We start from the raw sequence: 20,365 nt of genomic DNA, 5'->3' as shown, positions 1-20,365 counted from the left end.
TACGATTTTTTACATTGCAGAATAATAGTGAAGACATCAAAACTATGAAATAACACAAAATATATTTTACATTTGAGATTCTTCAAAGTAGCCACTCTTTGCCTTGATGACAGCTTTTTCACACTCTTGGCATTCTCTCAACCAGCTTCATGAGGTAGTCACATGGAAAGCATTTCAATTCACAGGTGTGCCTTGTTAAAAGTTCATTTGCGGAATTTCTTTCATTCTTAATGTGTTTGAGCCAATCAGTTGTGTTGTGACAAGGTAGGGGTAGTATACAGAAGATAGCCCTATTTGGTAAAAGACCAAGTCAATATTATTGCAAGAACAGCTCAAATAAGCAAAGAGGGCTATCATTATTACTTTTAAGACATGGTCAGTCAATTTCAAGAAATTTGAAGGTTTCTTCAAGTGTAGTCGCAAAAACCATCAAGCTCTATGATGAAACTGTCTCTCATGAGGATCTCCACAGGAAAGGAAGACCCAGAGTTACCTCTGCTGCAGAGAACAAGTTCATTAGAGTTAACTGCACCTCAGATTGGAACCCAAATAAATGCTTCAGAGTTCAAGTAACAGACACATCTGAACATCAACTGTTCAGAGGAAAGTACGTGAATCAGGCCTTCATGGTCGAATTGCTGCAAAGAAACCACTACTAAAGGACACTAATAATAATAAGAGACTTACTTGGGCTAAGAAACACGAGCAATGGACTTTAGACCGGTGGAAATCTGCCCATTGGCCTGATGAGTCCAAATTTGAGATGTTTGGTTCCAACCACCGTGACTTTGTGAGACGCAAAGTAGGTGAACGGATGATCTCCGCATGTGTGGTTCCCACCGTGAAGCATGGAGGAGGAGGTGTGATGGTGTGGGGATGCTTTGTTGGTGACACTGTCAGTGATTTATTATAATTCAAGGCACACTTCACCAGCATGCCTACCATAGCATTCTGCAGCGATACGCCATCCCATCTGGTTTGCCCTTAGTGGGACTATTATTTGTTTTTCAACAGGACAATGACCCAACACACCTCTAGGCTGTGTAAGAGCTAATTGACCAAGAAGGAGAGTGATGGAGTGCCACATCAGATGACCTGGCCTCCATAATCACCCTACCTCAACCCAATTGAGATGGTTTGGGATGAGTAACAAGTGCTCAGCATATGTGGGAACTCCTTCAAGACTGTTGGAAAAGCATTCTTCATGAAGCTGGTTGAGAGAATGCCAAGAGTCTGCAAAGCTGTCATCAACGCAAAGGGTGGCTACTTTAAAGAATATAAAATATATTTTGATTTGTACAACCGTTTTTTGGTTACTACATGATTCCATATGTGTTTTTTCATAGTTTTGATGTCTTCACTATTATTCTACAATGTAGAAAATTTTTAAAAATAAAGAAAAACCCTTGAATGAGTTGGTGTGTCCAAACTTTTGACTGGGACTGTATGGCTGAATGTGTTAACTGTTAACTACAGATGGTTTGCTCTCTGACATATGGCTACGGATTTGCTCTCTATCTATGAGATATAGTGCAGCTGTAAGTTCAATTTTTTTCTGTTTTGTTTATTAATGATCAATTCTATACAGCCTGTGTCTGTCTGTCAGCCTACATCTGCAGCACAGCCTATTGACTGATACCCTGCTGCAGTGCCTTATGGAAGGACAGTGAAGCACTGTATACCATCAGCACTATATCTTGGTATGATGCTGGTTGAATATTACAGCCAGGTTTTCCTGCTCTCTTCCCCATCTCACCTTCATCTCCCTCTCTTCTCTCCCCATTCTCTACCCTATGCCCCTCTCTCCCTCCTCCTCCTCGCCCCGTCTCTGGTTCCCCACTCTAAACAGGACTGGTTGTTCCTCACTCGCTTCTGTTTTCTCACTGATTTTGGACGTCTGGACTTCCGTTTCCGCTACCAAAAGGTCAGGTTATAGTACAACTGACCCCCTATCTATCATTCTCTTTTCTTATTTTGTTCCATCAATTGTTTTTTTTGTTGGCTTTCCTGTCTGTCTCTCTCGCTCTCTCTCTCTCTCTCATATTGTCCCCCTGTACCCTATTATTTTCTTATTTTCTGTCTGACAAACTTTGTTTTACAAGTCATCCTTCATCATCATTCCTCTATGTCCATCTTTTGCTTGTCTCTCTCCTCACTGACTCCCTCTCTCTCCTCTAAATTGATTTCATCACTCTTTCTGTCTTTGGTAATTGTACCTACCTTTGTCTGTTCCTGTTATATTATCCATACATTTACCCTCTCCTGTCCTCTACTCTCCTCTCCTCCTCTCTATCCTCTCCTATCCTATCTTCTCCTCTTTTTGTGTCCTCCTTTCTGTCCTCCTTTCTGTGTTCCTCTGGTTGCTGTTAGTGGCCTGCAGACTTTGAGGCAGTCTTGTATTAATCTTAGGCCCCCTTTCCCACTCCCCTTTCCTCCCTCCTCATTTCCACTTCCTTCCCTCCTCCATTCTCTCTCTCCTCTCTAGTCGCGATGCTGTCAGAATATATTGCTCTACTTTGATGACAGCTCTCAGTGGCCAGCTGTGTACAAGAACCCGGACAAGGTGAGAAACCACTACTCTGTGTCACGCCTGGCGTGTGTGTGTGTCTTTCTGTGTGTATATATATGTGTGTGTGTGTTTCCACCTGCTCTGTTTTACCTGACCATGCTCCTTCTGTGCTCTGGGCGACATTGTGTGTACAGGCATTTCTGTTTCTTTATATGGAGTTAGTTCCATAGAAATAGAATGAATAGAACGGGCTTGGACACTCTAACCCTGGCAATTTGACTAGTAAACTCATGGGTACACTCACAATCACTGCCTGGTATTGTGATGGAATAATTTCCATGGTATTTTGGAATGTTCTATCAACTGATAGATGCAGTAAAGAGGTCAATCGAACTCGACCAAATGGACTCGACCAATGGAAACGCGTGGGGGAAAGGGCCGTGGGCGAAAGATCCTGAGTCTCCTCATTGCCCTCCAGCAAAATTTGGCTACATTTAGGCTATTGTTTATATGTGTACATCTGAGTGTAATGCTTGTATGGATGTCAACCCCAATGCATGTTTATGTCATTGTTATCAACCAACTGCATTACAGTTAAAAATGACTGACTACCACCACCGATTTATGTATGCTAACTATGCCAACCAGCTTATATGAACAGGAGTTAGCATTTAGCAGTCTTCTAAACCTGAAACGGAACAACTTCTACATGTTAAACAGACAAATATTTTTTGTAATGTCAGTTGAGTTTACTCAACAAATCATAGCACAGATTGAAGGGTACACTTCCTGCTTTTACTTCCTGGCATACCCCGAGTTGATATTCAGATATTCACATCATATGAAGGAATTCCCCTCAACCACACCCACAAATTGGGGGAAACAAACATTCGTTCCCATTGACCTCCATTGTAAAAGAGCCAACTTCATGGTATATTTGTGTTTGTTATACAGAAATAACAAAACATTCCAAGAAGCTGCTGTGTTGTTCACTGCACATGTAACCAGGTCAAAAATCCCAACCTACGGCTCGCGATGCTCACACGTAGAAAAATAGAGCCTTCAAAAGAGTCCTGTGGCTTCAGGCTATTCGGCCCTAATGTATGGATTTCACATGACTGGGCAGCGACCATTCCAAGTGGGTGGCATGACCCACCCACTTGGAAGCCAGACCCACTCACTGGGGAGCCAGGCCCAGCCAATCAGAATTAGTTTTTCCCCACAAAAGGGCTTTATTACAGACAGAAATACCCTTCAGTTTCATCAGCAGTCTGGGTGGCTGGTCTCAGACGATCCCACAGGTGAAGAAGTTGGATGTGGAGGTCCTGGGCTGGCGTGGTTACACGTGGTCTGCGGTTGTGAGGCCGGTTGGACGTACTGCCAAATTCTCTAAAACGACATTGGAGGTGGCTTATGGTAGAGAAATTAACATTAAATTCTCTGACAACAGCTCTGGTGGACATTCCTGCACTCAGCCTGCGAATTGCACACTCCCTCAAAACTTGAGACATCTCTGGCATTGTGTTGTGGCCTTTTATTGTCCCCAGCACAAGGTTCATCTGTGTAATTATCATGCTGTTTAGTCAGCTTCTTGATATGCCACACATGTCAGTTGGATCTATTGTCTTGGCAAAGGTGAAAGGCTCCCTAACAGGGATGTAAACAAATCTGTGCACAAAATTTGAGAAATAAGATTTTTGTACATATGGAAAATTTTTAGGATCTTATATTTCAGCTCGTGAGACATGGGGCCAACACTTTACATGTTGTGTTTATATTATAGTTCAATATACACTACCGTTCAAAAGTTTGGGATCACTTAGAAATGTCCTTTTGTCCATTAAAATAACATTACATTGATCAGAAATACAGTGTAGACATTGTCAATGTTGTAAATGGCTATTGTATCTGTAAACGGCAGATTTTTTATGGAATATCTACATAGGCGTACAGAGGCCCATTATCAGTAACCATCCCTCCCGTGTTCAAATGACACGTTGTGTTAGCTAATCCAAGTTTATAATTTTAAAAGGCTAATTGATTATTAGAAAACCCTTTTGCAATTATGTTAGCACAGCTGAAAACTGTTGTCCTGATTAAAGAAGCAATAAAACTGGCGTTCTTTAGACTAGTTGAGTATCTGGAGCATCAGCATTTGTGGGTTCGATTACAGGCTCAAAATGGCCAGAAACAAATAACTTTCTTCTGAAACTCGTCAGTCTATTCTTGTTCTGAGATTTGAAGGCTATTCCATGCGAGAAATTGCCAAGAAACTGAAGATCTCGTACAACGCTCTGTACTACTCCCTTCACAGAACAGCGCAAACTGTCTCTAACCAGAATAGAAAGAGGAGTGGGAGGCCCTGGTGCACAACTAAGGAAGAGGACAAGTACATTAGAGTGTCTAGTTTGAGAAACAGACGCCTCACAAGTCCTCAACTGACAGCTTCATTAAATAGTACCCACAAAACACCAGTCTCAACGTCAACAGTGAAGAGCCGACTCCGGGATGCTGGCCTTCTAGGCAGAGTTGCAAAGAAAAGCCATATCTCAGATTGGCCAATAAAAATAAAAGATTAAGATGCACTAAAGAACACAGACACTGGACAGAGGAAGATTGGAAAAAGGTGTTATGGACAGACGAATCTAAGTTTGAGGTGTTTGGATCACAAAGAAGAACATTCGTGAGACGCAGAAAAAATTTAAAGATGCTGGAGAAGTGCTTGACGCCATCTGTCAAGCATGGTGGAGGCAATGTGATGGTCTGGGGGTGCTTTGGTGGTGGTAAAGTGGGAGATTTTTACAGGGTAAAGGGATCTTGAAGAAGGAAGGCTATCATTCCATTTTGCAACGCCATGCCATATCCTGTGGACGGTGCTTAATTGGAGCCAATTTCCTCCTTCAACAGGACAATGACCCAAAGCACAGTTCCAAACTATGCAAGAACTATTTAGGGAAGATGCAGTCAGCTGGTATTCTGTCTATAATGGAGTGGCCAGCACAGTCACCGGATCTCAACCCTATTGAGCTGTTGTGGGAGCAGCTAGACCGTATGGTAGGTATGAAGTGCCCATCAAGCCAATCCAACTTGTGGGAGGTGCTTCAGGAAGCATGGGATGAAATCTCTTCAGATTACCTCAACAAATTGACAGCTAGAATGCCAAAGGTCTACAAGGCTGTAATTTCTGCAAATGGAGGATTCTTTGACAAAAGCAACGTTTGAAAGACACAATTATTATTTCAATTAAAAATCATTATTTATAACCTTGTCTATGTCTTGACTATATTTGCTATTCATTAATGAAACTCATTTCATGTATGTTTTCATGGAAAACAAGGACATTTCTAAGTGACCCCAAACCTTTGAACGGTAGTGTATATATCAAATTTAGCTAAAACATTGCTCTTTCCTTTAAAAGGCCTTTACTGTTAGTGATGGATCCTTGGCTGCAACGAGATGTTACAATTCCTCTCTTGAAGGCTTCATCATTACCTGACATACGTTGGCAACTGAGGTAAAGTAGTGACTGGCTACAACTGGAGCAAGGAGTGAGAGTGAGCCTAATCCTCCCCCCAAAAAAATCTGTTTAAAACTATTCCTGTACTGCCCGTTCTTGTGGACTGTCACTCCTGTTGCATCCTGTCCCAAACTTGACTCTTGAACATCACTTTGAGTCCTGCTGGAATCCCGCGGGACCCGCAAGACCCACAGGAGTCCTTTTCTTCTTGCGACGTTCTATCTAATACCAACTGGGACTATGAGTGCACTCAAAATGGCTGCCAGTCCACTGATTATGCCATCATTGACTCGAATGGCGATTCCCTTTCTATTCATTCTATTTCTATGGTTAGTTCGTCCAGTACCTGTTAGTGGTTAGTTCGTCCAGTACCTGTGCATAATGTGATGTGTGTATGACACAGTTTCTTTACTATTCTTGACCGTATTTCTTGACTGCAGGACTGCTACCAAAAGGAGGCAGTGTTGAGGCCAGAGAATAACCAGGTTATCAACCTGACCACGCGCTACACCTGGTCTGGCTGTGTGGTAAGAACATGGACAACCTCCTCTACAGCTCTCTGTCTTATACAGTGCCTTCAGAAAGTATTCATACCCATTGACTTATTCCACATTTTGTTGTGTTACAGCCTGAATTCAAAATGAAATTGATTAAATATAAAAATACATACATACCACATAATGACAAAGTGAAAACATGTTTTGTAAATTTTTTGAAAATGAAATATCACACCCCTTTGCTATGACACTCCAAACTGAGTTCAGGTGCATTCCTTTTCCTTTGATCATACTTGAGATGTCGCTACAACTTGATTGGAGTCCACCTGTGGCCAATAAAATAGTTTGGACATGATTTAGAAATGCACCTTTCTGTATAAGATCCCACAGTTGATAGTGCATGTCAGAGCAGAAACTATACCATGAAGTCCAGGGAACTGTCCGTAGAGCTCCAAGAGAGAATTGTGATGAGGCATATATCTGGGGAAGGGTATAAAACAATTTCTAGTGTTGAAAGGTTCCAAGAGCACAGTGGTCTCCAATCATTGGGAATTGGGGAAAAATATGGATCTACCCAGACTCTGCCTAGAGCTGGCTGTCCAACCAAACTGAGCAACTGGGCAAGAAGGACCTTGGTCAGGGAGGTGACCAAGAACCCATTGACCACTCTGACAGAACTACAGAGTTCCTTGGCTGAGATGGGAGAACCTGCCAGAAGGACAACAGTCTCTACAGCAGGGGTATTCAACTCTTTCCCTACGAGGTCCGGGGCCTGCTGGTTTTCTGTTCTACCTGATAATTCATTTTACCCGCTTGGTGTCCCAGGTCTAAATCAGTCCCTGATTAAAGGGCAATAAGGAAAAAATGCATTGGAACTGGCTTTTAGGTCCAGAGTTGAGTTTGAAGGTTCTACAGCACTTCACCAATCTGGGTTTATGGGAGAGTGGCCAGACGGAAGCCACTCCTGAGAAAAAGACACATGACAGCACACCTCTAGTTTACAAAAAGGCACATGAAAGACTGAGATCATAAGGCAAAAGATTCTATGAGACAAAAAGTCTGAGATAACATTTTTACTATTTGGCCTGATTGCAAAGTGCTATGTCTGGAGAAAACCAGGCACAACTCATCACCCGTCTAACACCTACTGTGAAGCATGGTGGTGTCAGACTCATACCATGGGGATGCTTTTCAGCGGCAGGGACTGGGAGACTGGTAAGGATAGAGGGAACAATGAATGGAGCCAAATACAAGCAAATCCTTGATGAAAACCTGCAAACGTGCAAACGACCTTCAAATGGGGCAAAGACTTATGTTCCAACAGGACAATGACCCCAAACATACAACCAAAGTAACTCTAGAATGGCTTCAGAACAAGAATGTGAAAGTCCTTGAGTGGCCCAGCCCAGACTTGAATCCCATTGAAAATCTTTGGAAAGACTTGAAGGTTGCTGTTCACCGCTGCTCCCCATCTATCTAAACAGAGCTTTAGAAAATCTGCAAGGAAGAATGGGAGAAAATCCCCAAATCCATATGGGCAAAGCTGACTTAAAGCGGTAATCGCAGCGAAAGGTGCATCTACAAAGTATTGACTCGGGTGTGAAAACGTATGTAAATGAGATATTTCTGTATTTCATTTTCAATAAATTTGCAAAAATGTCTAAACATGTTTTCACTTTGTCCATATGGGGTATTGTGTGTAGATGGGTGAGAAAAAAATGTTTTTTAATCCATTTTAAATTCAGGCTGTAACACAACAACATGTGGAATAAGTCAAGTGGTATTAACACTTTCTGAAGGCCCTGTATATGTGGGCTTGTCTTGTATGTTTGTCTATGGGACTGTGGTTGTTTTTAGTTATTCACTTATAACTAAAAGAGCCAGCTATTTTGAGGTGTGAGGAATATGTGTATGTGAGACAGAGGTGTCTGGGTGTAACTCCCTCTTTGGAATTGTGTTAGGATGTGTTGATTCAATGTGTTTTTGAGTGTGTGAGCGTCTTCTCTATTAATACATGAACTCTCTCTCTTCTGTCTCTGTTTCTGCTGTCTCTGTCTCTAAGGTGGAAGGAGAGGGAGATGAGGAGGTGCTGAGTTGTGTGGGAGGTCGTAGTTTCCGCTCGGTGAGGGAGAGATGGTGGTACATCGCTCTCAGCAAGTGTGGGGTGAGCACTGACCTTTCACTTCTCACTGATGGCTAGCGCACACCGACATTGTTACTCTGACACACACCGCCCGCACACGTATACACACAACCCCCCCCCCCCCACCCCCCACACACACACACACACATAACAAATACACTCACAGATTGACATACACTGAGTGTACAAAACATTAAGAACACCTGCTCTTTCCATGACAGACTGACCAGGTGAATCCAGGTGAAAGCTATGATCCCTTATTGATGTCACTTGTTAAATCCACTTCAATCAGTGTAGAGGAAGCAGATGAGACGGGTTAAAGGATTTTTAAGCCTTGAGACAATTGAGACATGGATTGTGTGCCATTCAGAAGGCGAAAATTGATTGTGCAGGGTTTTTCACGCTCAACAGTTTCCCGTGTGTATCAAGAATGGTTCACCACCCTAAAGACATCCAGCCAACTTGACACAACTGTGGGAATCATTGGAGTCAACATGGGCCTGCATCCCTGTGGAAAGCTTTCGACACCTTGTAGAGTCCATGCCTCAACGAATTGAGAGGGGGGGCTGAGGGTGCAACTCAATATTAGGAAGGTGTTCCTAATGTTTGGTATACTCAGTGTAGACCTTGTCTGTATGCGTGCTTGCATGCTTTTGTGTGTGTATATAGATGCACAAGTGTGTGTCGCAAGTGTCTGCATCTGTATGTGTATGTGTGGTGGCAGGGCCAGTGTATCTACACACTGACTGGCAGTGTTGTGATGTTAGTAGAGAGTGAGTGTTTGTGAAGAGGGACAGACAGGATTAAAGCGGATTTTTCCTGGAGAGTGTGTTGTGTTGTCACGGCAGCAAGTGGAGGGCTGTTGACGGACATGATGCCTAATGGTGTAGGACTGAAGCTAAAGCTCTGTCTCCGGCCCACATGGCCCCAGGGACTCTCCCCGTCTCGCCCAGCCTTACCTCGCCTGCACACTGCCAATATAATACATGCCTTCCACCCTCTCTCATTTCTTACTCTCTCTGGAGCGTCTGTCACTCTCTCTGTCTTTCTCTTCACCTCTTTCTCTCATTCTTACTCTTTCTTGTTCACCCACTTTGAATCTCTCCTTTACTCTGGCCTTCTTTCTCTGTGTCACTTCATCTCCTCTCACTGCTCTGTCTCTCTCCTTCTCTCCCAGTCCTGTCTGTCTCTTCTCACTGCTCTCTGTCTCTCTCCTTCTCTCCCAGTCCTGTCTGTCTCTTCTCACTGCTCTGTCTCTCTCCTTCTCTCCCAGTCCTGTCTGTCTCCTCTCACTGCTCTCTGTCTCTCTCCTTCTCTCACAGTCCTGCCTGTCTCCTCTCACTGCTCTCTGTCTCTCTCCTTCTCTCCCAGTCCTGTCTGTCTCTTCTCACTGCTCTCTGTCTCTCTCCTTCTCTCCCAGTCCTGCCTGTCTCCTCTCACTGCTCTGTCTCTCTCCTTCTCTCCCAGTCCTGTCTGTCTCTTCTCACTGCTCTCTGTCTCTCTCCCAGTCCTGTCTGTCTCTTCTCACTGCTCTCTGTCTCTCTCCTTCTCTCCCAGTCCTGTCTGTCTCTTCTCACTGCTCTCTGTCTCTCTCCTTCTCTCCCAGTCCTGCCTGTCTCCTCTCACTGCTCTGTCTCTCTCCTTCTCTCCCAGTCCTGTCTGTCTCTTCTCACTGCTCTCTGTCTCTCTCCCAGTCCTGCCTGTCTCTTCTCACTGCTCTCTGTCTCTCTCCTTCTCTCCCAGTCCTGCCTGTCGCTTCTCACTGCTCTCTGTCTCTCTCCTTCTCTCCCAGTCCTGCCTGTCTCCTCTCACTGCTCTCTGTCTCTCTCCTTCTCTCCCAGTCCTGCCTGTCTCCTCTCACTGTTCTATCTCAAGTTCTCTCTCCTTCTCTCCCAGTCCTGCCTGTCTCCTCTCACTGCTCTCTGTCTCTCTCCTTCTCTCCTAGTCCTGCCTGTCTCTTCTCACTGCTCTCTGTCTCTCTCCTTCTCTCCCAGTCCTGCCTGTCTCCTCTCACTGCTCTCTGTCTCTCTCCTTCTCTCCCAGTCCTGCCTGTCTCCTCTCACTGTTCTATCTCAAGTTCTCTCTCCTTCTCTCCCAGTCCTGCCTGTCTCCTCACACTGCTCTCTGTCTCTCTCCTTCTCTCCCAGTCCTGCCTGTCTCCTCTCACTGTTCTGTCTCAAGTTCTCTCTCCTTCTCTCCCAGTCCTGCCTGTCTCTTCTCACTGCTCTCTGTCTCTCTCCTTCTCTCCCAGTCCTGCCTGTCTCCTCTCACTGCTCTCTGTCTCTCTCCTTCTCTCCCAGTCCTGCCTGTCTCCTCTCACTGTTCTATCTCAAGTTCTCTCTCCTTCTCTCCCAGTCCTGCCTGTCTCTTCTCACTGCTCTCTGTCTCTCTCCTTCTCTCCCAGTCCTGCCTGTCTCCTCTCACTGCTCTCTCTCTCTCCTTCTCTCCCAGTCCTGCCTGTCTCCTCACACTGCTCTCTGTCTCTCCCCTTCTCTCCCAATCCTGCCTGTCTCCTCTCACTGTTCTGTCTCAAGTTCTCTCTCCTTCTCTCCCAGTCCTGCCTGTCTCTTCTCACTGCTCTCTGTCTCTCTCCTTCTCTCCCAGTCCTGCCTGTCTCCTCTCACTGCTCTCTGTCTCTCTCCTTCTCTCCTAGTCCTGCCTGTCTCTTCTCACTGCTCTCTGTCTCTCTCCTTCTCTCCCAGTCCTGCCTGTCTCCTCTCACTGCTCTCTGTCTCTCTCCTTCTCTCCCAGTCCTGCCTGTCTCCTCTCACTGTTCTATCTCAAGTTCTCTCTCCTTCTCTCCCAGTCCTGCCTGTCTCTTCTCACTGCTCTCTGTCTCTCTCCTTCTCTCCCAGTCCTGCCTGTCTCCTCTCACTGCTCTCTCTCTCTCCTTCTCTCCCAGTCCTGCCTGTCTCCTCACACTGCTCTCTGTCTCTCTCCTTCTCTCCCAGTCCTGCCTGGCTAGCATTGATTTTGTGACAGTACACAGTTCATGCTCCTCATTCTTCTGATGGAGGTACTGAGATCGAGTCTTGGCTGGCAGATGATATCAAAGGTTTTTTTCTCTCACTTACAGCACAACAACACAAACTCCAGAGGCTTTGAACTCCTCTCTGTGAAATGAGCTCTTTGTGCGCTCACTGTCGCTCCATCTAACTCTCCACTCTCATCCTCTGTCTCTCCCTCTCCGTCTCTGTCTCACAGGGGGAAGGTTTGCAGCTGGAGTATGAGATGAAGCTGACCAATGGCCAGTCTTTCTGGACACAGCATTTCTCTGCAGACGAGTTTGGTGAGAACGACACAGATTACAGAATGAACGTTAATGGCTCGTCCAACACTATTTAACACGGCCAATAAAGCATATTAAAATGAACAAATTATTATAACGAAGGAATGGATGAATGAATTAATGATGATGGATTAACATGAGCAGAATGGGTAAAAAGGAAAATGGACGCAGTTTAGAAAATGGCAATATTAAGCTACTCTTATTCTGATGTTCTAATGACCTCTCTCTTTCTGTCGCTCTCTCTGTTCCTCTCCCTCCCCCTCTCTCATCACCATCTCACACCCTCTATCTGCCTCTCACTCTCTTTCACTTTCGCTCCCCATTTCTCTCTCTCTCGCTCTTTCTCTCTCTCTCTCTTGCTTTCGCACTCCATTTCTCTACCTCTCTCTACCTCTCTCTACCTCTCCCTAACCGCATGCCTCTATTCTCAGGGATCCTGGAAACTGACATCACGTTCCTGGTTATCTTCTCCCTGGTCTTCATCCTCTCATGTTATTTTGCCTGTAAGTGCCTGAGGAACAAGATCAGATCACATCTTCCTCACACCAGAAAAGCACTTAGCAGCCAATCCTAACCTGAGATCTCTGCTCTTAACTCCCATCTTCACACAAATGTCACATTGGCATTAATGCATCAATGCACCAAACGTCAGAATTACACTAGCCTTAAGTGCTAGTCCTTTCTGGGAGGAGGGAAGGGGTGTGAAAAGTGCCTGCCTTTCTGGAATGAAGACAAAGAGTAGAGGAATAGAGCTTGTCATTATGGAGTCATGGGGGCATGTCTTTCTGGAATGAGGGAAGGTGGCCCCTCTCTGGTGGAGGAGTGGAGGAACTTGTCATTAGGGCTGAACATGTAGAAACCAGCTGGGGAAAGTAAAGTGGGGCAGATGAAGGGAAGGCAGATGTGACAGAGTTACAATATGGAGAGTATCTCCTCAGATAATACAGCCCATGTGTCTACAAACACACAGACTCCTGCTGCACATACTAATGCCTAATACACCACTCCCCTCTCTCTCATTCTCTATCCTTCTCTTTACATTGCCATCTCTGTTTTTGTGTCTCTGTCACTGCATCTTTACCCTCTAACCCACCGCTCTCTTTTCCTTTTCATGTCTCTCTCTTTCCTCTTCATATCTCTCTCCTCTTCATCTGTCTCTCTCTCTCGCTCCTCTTCATATCTCTCTCTTCATCTGTCTCTCTCTTTCCTCTTCATCTGTCTCTCTTTCCTCTTCATATCTCTCTCCTCTTCATCTGTCTCTCTCTTTCCTCTTCATCTGTCTCTCTCTTTCCTCTTCATATCTCTCTCCTCTTCATCTGTCTCTCTCTTTCCTCTTCATATCTCTCTCCTCTTCATCTGTCTCTCTCTTTCCTCTTCATATCTCTCTCCTCTTCATCTGTCTCTCTCTCTCGCTCCTCTTCATATCTCTCTCCTCTTCATCTGTCTCTCTCTCTCGCTCCTCTTCATATCTCTCTCCTCTTCATCTGTCTCTCTCTCTCGCTCCTCTTCATATCTCTCTCATCTTCATCTGTCTCTCTCTCTCTCTCTTCATATCTCTCTCCTCTTCATATATCTCTTTATTTGTCTCTCGCTCTCTATCTTTCTCTATCTCTCCTAGATAATCTGAAGGGAAGGCAGCTTCTCCATACGACATATAAGATGTTTATGACTGCGGCTGGTGTAGAAGGTGAGTGTGGACCACACACACACACACACACACACACACACACACACACACACACACACACACACACACACACACACACACACACACACACACACACACACACACACACACAGGCGGCCGATTGCAGCAGCATCACAATCTGACTCACACACTGCAGTTGTTGGCATCTCAGACATGGTAATGACTCCTTCTGATTATCATAGATATTAACCACTGCTTCAGCACCATACAGATAGCTCCCTGTCTCTGTGTAGGGTAGGACTGCTGCTGCTATATGCAGCTCTGCAGTGCAGAACAGTGAAATATCCCTCTCTCTTTGTCTCCCTCTCCTCCCTCCTCCTCCCTCCTCCTCCCCTCAGTTGTCAGCCTTCTGTTCCACTGTATCTACTGGGGCCTGTATGCCAGAGATGGAGTGGGCAACGGCAGTCTCAAGATAATGGGTGAGCATGATCATCACAAACACCCTGATAAAGGATCTAATGCAGAAACACCCTGATAAAGGATTTAATCCAGAAACATCTTGATAAAGGATGTAATCCAGAAACACCCTGATAAAGGATGTAATCTAGAAACACTCTGATAAAGGATGTAATCCAGAACCACCCTGATAAAGGATGTAATCCAGAACCACCCTGATAAAGGATGTAATCCAGAAACACCCTGATGAAAGGATGTAATCTAGAAACACCCTGATAAAGGATGTAATGTAGAAACACCCTGATAAAGGATGTAATCTAGAAACACCCTGATAAAGGATGTAATCCAGAAACACCCTGATAAAGGATGTAATCCAGAAACACCCTGATAAAGGATGTAATCCAGAAACACCCTGATAAAGGATATAATCCAGAAACACCCTGATAAAGGATATAATCCAGAAACACCCTGATAAAGGATATAATCCAGAAACACCCTGATAAAGGATGTAATCCAGAAACACCCTGATAAAGGATGTAATCCAGAAACACCCTGATAAAGGATGTAATCCAGAAACACCCTGATAAAGGATGTAATCCAGAAACACCCTGATAAAGGATATAATCCAGAACCACCCTGATAAAGGATGTAATCCAGAAACACCCTGATAAAGGATGTAATCCAGAAACACCCTGATAAAGGATGTAATCCAGAAACACCCTGATAAAGGATGTAATCTAGAAACACCCTGATAAAGGATGTAATCCAGAAACACCCTGATAAAGGATGTAATCCAGAAACACCCTGATAAAGGATATAATCTAGAAACACCCTGATAAAGGATGTAATCCAGAAACTTTCCCACACAACCCATGCAGTGGCACACGAGAGGATGAGTGTATCCTTATTTGGGTGTGTGTTGCAAGTGTGTGTGAGCGTGTGCTGGAGTGAGTGAGTGAGTGACCTGATTTCAGGTTCTGGTATGATGTTACAAATTCAGATACTATAACCTACTTACAGTAACCTTTCTTTCACTCTCTGTGGGGTTCTCATTTTCTTCTCTCTTTCTCTTTCTCTCTCTCTCTCTCTCTCTTTCTCTCTCTTTCTCTCTCTCTATTTCTCTCTCTCTCTTTCTTTCTTTCTCTCTCTCTTTCTTTCTCTCTCTCTCTCTCCAGGGAAATTACTGTTCTCTGTCAGTTTCCTGGTGTTCCTGCTGATGCTGATCCTGCTGGGGAAAGGCTTCACTGTCACCAGGTAGGGAGTGTGTTTTTGTGTATGTCTCTCACACTGTGTCTGGTCTCAGGCCGTCTCACCTATGGTCTCAGGGTCAGAGCTACAGTAGCTGACCCAGCCTTAATAACACCCTCTACCCTAGGGGACATGTCAGTCTAACTGCTTGTCTGGTTGACAGGTTCACTGCTTCATTACAGTGTGTCTCAGGATTAAATCCTCCAGCTACTCTCTGTGTCTTACTCCTTCTAACTTGCACCAGTAGCCCAGTCTCTCTCTGTCTTACTCCGTTTAACTCGTACCAGTAGCCCAGTCTCTCTCTGTCTTACTCCGTTTAACTCGTACCAGTAGCCCAGTCTCTCTCTGTCTTACTCCGTTTAACTCGTACCAGTAGCCCAGTCTCTCTCTGTCTTACTCCGTTTAACTCGTACCAGTAGCCCAGTCTCTCTCTGTCTTACTCCGTTTAACTCGTACCAGTAGCCCAGTCTCTTTCTGTCTTACTCCGTTTAACTCGTACCAGTAGCCCAGTCTCTTTCTGTCTTACTCCGTTTAACTCGTACCAGTAGCCCAGTGTCTTTCTGTCTTACTCCGTTTAACTCGTACCAGTAGCCCAGTCTCTTTCTGTCTTACTCCGTTTAACTCGTACCAGTAGCCCAGTCTCTCTCTGTCTTACTCCGTTTAACTCGTACCAGTAGCCCAGTCTCTTTCTGTCTTACTCCGTTTAACTCGTACCAGTAGCCCAGTCTCTCTCTGTCTTACTCCGTTTAACTCGTACCAGTAGCCCAGTCTCTCTCTGTCTTACTCCGTTTAACTCGTACCAGTAGCCCAGTCTCTTTCTGTCTTACTCCGTTTAACTCGTACCAGTAGCCCAGTCTCTTTCTGTCTTACTCCGTTTAACTCGTACCAGTAGCCCAGTCTCTTTCTGTCTTACTCCGTTTAACTCGTACCAGTAGCCCAGTCTCTTTCTGTCTTACTCCGTTTAACTCGTACCAGTAGCCCAGTCTCTCTCTGTCTTACTCCGTTTAACTCGTACCAGTAGCCCAGTCTCTTTCTGTCTTACTCCGTTTAACTCGTACCAGTAGCCCAGTCTCTCTCTGTCTTACTCCGTTTAACTCGTACCAGTAGCCCAGTCTCTTTCTGTCTTACTCCGTTTAACTCGTACCAGTAACCCAGTCTCTTTCTGTCTTACTCCGTTTAACTCGTACCAGTAGCCCAGTCTCTTTCTGTCTTACTCCGTTTAACTCGTACCAGTAGCCCAGTCTCTTTCTGTCTTACTCCGTTTAACTCGTACCAGTAGCCCAGTCTCTCTCTGTCTTACTCCGTTTAACTCGTACCAGTAGCCCAGTCTCTCTCTGTCTTACTCCGTCTAACTCGTACCAGTAGCCCAGTCTCTCTCTGTCTCACTCCTTCTAACTCGTACCAGTAGCCCAGTCTCTCTCTGTCTTACTCCTTCTAACTCGAACCTGTAGCCCAGTCTCTTTCTGTCTCACTCCTTCTAACTCGTACCAGTAGCCCAGTCTCTCTCTGTCTCACTCCTTCTAACTCGTACCAGTAGCCCAGTCTCTCTCTGTCTCACTCCTTCTAACTCGTACCAGTAGCCCAGTCTCTTTCTGTCTCACTCCTTCTAACTCGTACCAGTAGCTCAGTCTCTCTCTGTCTTTCTCACTTGCTCTCACTCTAGTTTCCCTGTTTCTCTTTCTCTTCCCGTTCTGCTCCTCTCTCATTGCCCTCTGTCTTTCTCCCTTTCCCTCTCACTCTCATACAGTATAGTAGCTATGACTTTATTAGAGCAGACTTTGTCCTTATTGCTACATCTCTGAAATGTGGTGATGAATAGCCATTTAGATAAGCTGTCTGACTACACTGCACCATAAAGAGGGAATATGTGGCCAACCGTGTGTGTGAGTGTGTGAGTGTGTGAGTGTGTGAGTGTGTGTGTGTGTGTGTGTGTGTGTGTGTGTGTGTGTGTGTGTGTGTGTGTGTGTGTGTGTGTGTGTGTGTGTGTGTGCATACATGGGTGAGGAAATCCATCTCTGTTTGCAGGAGGAGAGTGTGAGTGTGTGTGTATTCATCTGTCTGTGTGAAAGCTAACCCCCCTGTGTGTATCCGTTTCTGTCAGGGCGAGGATCAGCCACAGTGGCTCTGTCAAGCTGTCCATCTACATGACAGTCTACACCGTCACCTATATCATCCTCTTCATATACGAGGCAGAGGTACTGCAGTCTACACTACAGAACTGCTGCTGCTACACTCCTACTGTCCATGCTATACGTGAAGGACCAGTGTATGACGGTCTAAGTTTCAACCGGGGATTCCTGTGTCCCACAACACTATGTTAGCCTACTGAGTTGAAGCCTAGGTATTAGCTCTAGGAGCTAGTCTTCAGGTCTCGGGCACGGTTACTCATCAGCTGAGCATGGATCACAGAATCAACTCCATTACAAGTGTAAAATGTGCTCTACTATAATTTAGGATGGGTCCCTCTTTGAAATGAGGTTCACATATCATGGGACTTCCTGGTAAGATAAAGGTGAAATTAAAGGGGCCTACTCCTGATGTACTGTAGTATACAGGGATAGGAGTATCTTACCCAGCCTGTCGGTGCCTAGCACTGGGCCTGTACATACATAATGCAGGGGACGACAGAGGGTAACCCTGTTTGACCAATGATATCCAGTCTCTGGCCTGTGAAACTGAATACATAGCCCGCAAGCAGAGGCACTGTCAATGACCCAGTTGTAGAGAAGTGTCAATGATGCGGACACACACAAACACACATACATACATGTGTACACATACGCACACACTTGTAGACACACTCACCAACGAAAACGAGTAAATTTCACATCCCAACATGTCAGCAAACCACAGGCTGTTACAACACATGCTGGGGAACGTATTGTAATACACCTCTCTGCTATTTGAGGGTAAAGTTAGTAGGTTGATTAGTAGGGTGCGGTCCATTAGAGTGGTTGTATGACGTTGTAAGTGTGTTTGTGTCTCAGTTCTTTGACCCAGGTGAAGTGCTGTATGCATATGACAGCCCGGCGGGCTACGGTCTGATGGGTCTCCAGCTGCTGGCCTACGTGTGGTTCTGCTACGCCGTCCTGATCTCCCTCAAACACTACCCTGAGAAACAACCCTTCTACATCCCCTTCTTCACGGCATACACACTCTGGTGAGAGGACATCGCCCTACAACCCTTCACTCTCTGCATGCAGTTTGTCTCTGTCAGGTTCATCAACTTCATCCCCTAAAAATCATTGTACCCAATAAACTCCCCGTCTCCCTTATTTTTACCACTTCTCGCTTGCTCGTCTTAAATCTGTCCTCACTCTTCCGCCTCTCCCTCTCGTTTCCTTTTGTCACTATTCCACCATATTCCTTTTTTCTCCTCCTTCCTTTACATATCTCAATCTCCCCCTTCCCTATCTCTCTCTCCTCTCTCTCTCTTAATCTCTCTCCCTCATTAACTCTCTCTCCTCTCTCTCCCTCTGGCAGGTTTTTCGCAGTGCCCGTCATGGCTCTGATAGCTAACTTTGGCATCCCTCGCTGGGCACGGGAGAAGATCGTCAACGGCATCCAACTGGGAATCCACCTCTATGCTCACATCGTATTCCTCGTTAGTACCCTTCATCTCTCTACACACTCACACACAGGCATGCATGTGCGCACACATACACACACTGCCTCACTGTTGACGTTAATTATCTCGAAGACCTCCTCGCCCGCCTTGTTAGTAACCCCCTGCCCTCCACACGCAGGCACGCACACACTCGCCTCTCTTTTAATATCTGTGAGTCATATCTCTCTGTCCTCATTGGCCTCTGCGTTAGTATCCTCCCAAACCCAGACTTCTATACCAGACTGAGCGTCTCGGTCCCAGACTTCTATACCAGACTGAACCTCTCGGTCCCAGACTTCTATACCAGACTGAGCCTCTCGGTCCCAGACTTCTGTACCAGACTGAGCCTCTCGGTCCCAGACTTCTGTACCAGACTGAGCCTCTCGGTCCCAGACTTCTATACCAGACTGAGCCTCTGTCCCAGACTTCTGTACCAGACTGAGCCTCTCTGTCCTTTGTCAGTGACACATTCACACACATACTGTTCTGTTCTTATATGTGCAGAAATGTGTATCTGTGTATGGAGAATACAGGGTAATATTTGTACAGGCAACAGGCAATATTCTGAATATGATACATTCCTCCCATCCATCCCCTTTCCCCCCCTCCTTGCCTCGCCACAGGCTATCACGCGGCCCTCTGCGGCCAATAAGAACTTCCCGTACCACGTGCGGACCTCTCAGATCGGGATCCTGCTGTCTAGTCCGAAGGCGGGTGTGGCGAGTGAGAGTTTCCCCCACCACGCCTATGGGAACAGCTCCTTCCTGGGCGACTCCCAGCCCAACTTCACAGAACTGTTCTCCATCCAGTCGGTGAGTGGATGTATGGTCTGAGGAGGGAACTGATACTAAGGTCCGATATAGTCCCTGTAACCTGTAACACTCCAGAGGTGTTAGAGCACAGAGGAAGTTGTCAGAGAAGGATGTGGTAACTGATATTGTGACAAATACAACCCAGCTTGACCTTTAACCTTTCAACCTTTACCTCTCTCTCTCTCTTAGGGCCCAGTGAAGACGGTGGAGGAGACGGTGGCCCGGAAGGGACAGGAAGTGCAGAGGAACAGTGAGCATAAGATCATCACCACCACGGCCGACCTGTCGTTACCCACCTTCCCCCCACTCCCTCCCCCCATGCCCCCCTGCCTCTCCGCCCACTCCCCCCCTCCCCCTCCACGACTCCCCTCCCACTTCACCGAGTACTTTAGCATGCAGGGGGGAGGGGGCATGGGCACCAAGGCATGAGACAGACAGAGAGAAAGAAAGAGGGACACTGAGAGAAAGATCGAGAGGGAGGTGGAGGAAGATCAGGTAGTATAGAAAACAGGTCAAGCTATGTATAGCCACGAGGGAAGGAGGGATGGATATAAGGAGGAAGAGAAGGGGAAGTCATTATAAGCAGGCATGTGGAATGGAAGTCCTAAACGTCCCATTTTCACCTCTGAATGGGAAAAG

At 45.7% G+C, this 20,365-nt stretch overlaps 1 protein-coding gene across 1 annotated transcript; it reads left to right on the top strand.

The window, feature by feature from the left end:
- The first annotated feature begins 1,702 nt into the window (after window positions 1-1,702).
- On the top strand, window positions 1,703-20,155 carry LOC120047231 (transmembrane protein 145-like). The gene is made up of 14 exons (XM_038992760.1): window positions 1,703-1,924; window positions 2,486-2,563; window positions 6,467-6,553; window positions 8,586-8,687; window positions 11,871-11,955; window positions 12,387-12,458; window positions 13,574-13,642; window positions 14,002-14,082; window positions 15,235-15,313; window positions 17,409-17,502; window positions 18,295-18,467; window positions 18,791-18,911; window positions 19,538-19,726; window positions 19,916-20,155. Exons 1-14 carry the CDS (start codon window positions 1,703-1,705, stop codon window positions 20,153-20,155), a joined length of 1,692 nt encoding a protein of 563 aa, XP_038848688.1.
- The last annotated feature ends 210 nt before the right edge of the window (window positions 20,156-20,365 follow it).

This window comes from Salvelinus namaycush, chromosome 5 (assembly GCF_016432855.1).
Source record: "Salvelinus namaycush isolate Seneca chromosome 5, SaNama_1.0, whole genome shotgun sequence".
In the NCBI taxonomy this organism is placed as follows: domain Eukaryota; kingdom Metazoa; phylum Chordata; class Actinopteri; order Salmoniformes; family Salmonidae; genus Salvelinus; species Salvelinus namaycush.
Note: the sequence above shows the minus strand (reverse complement) of the source record. Positions and strands in the feature narration are given on the sequence as shown.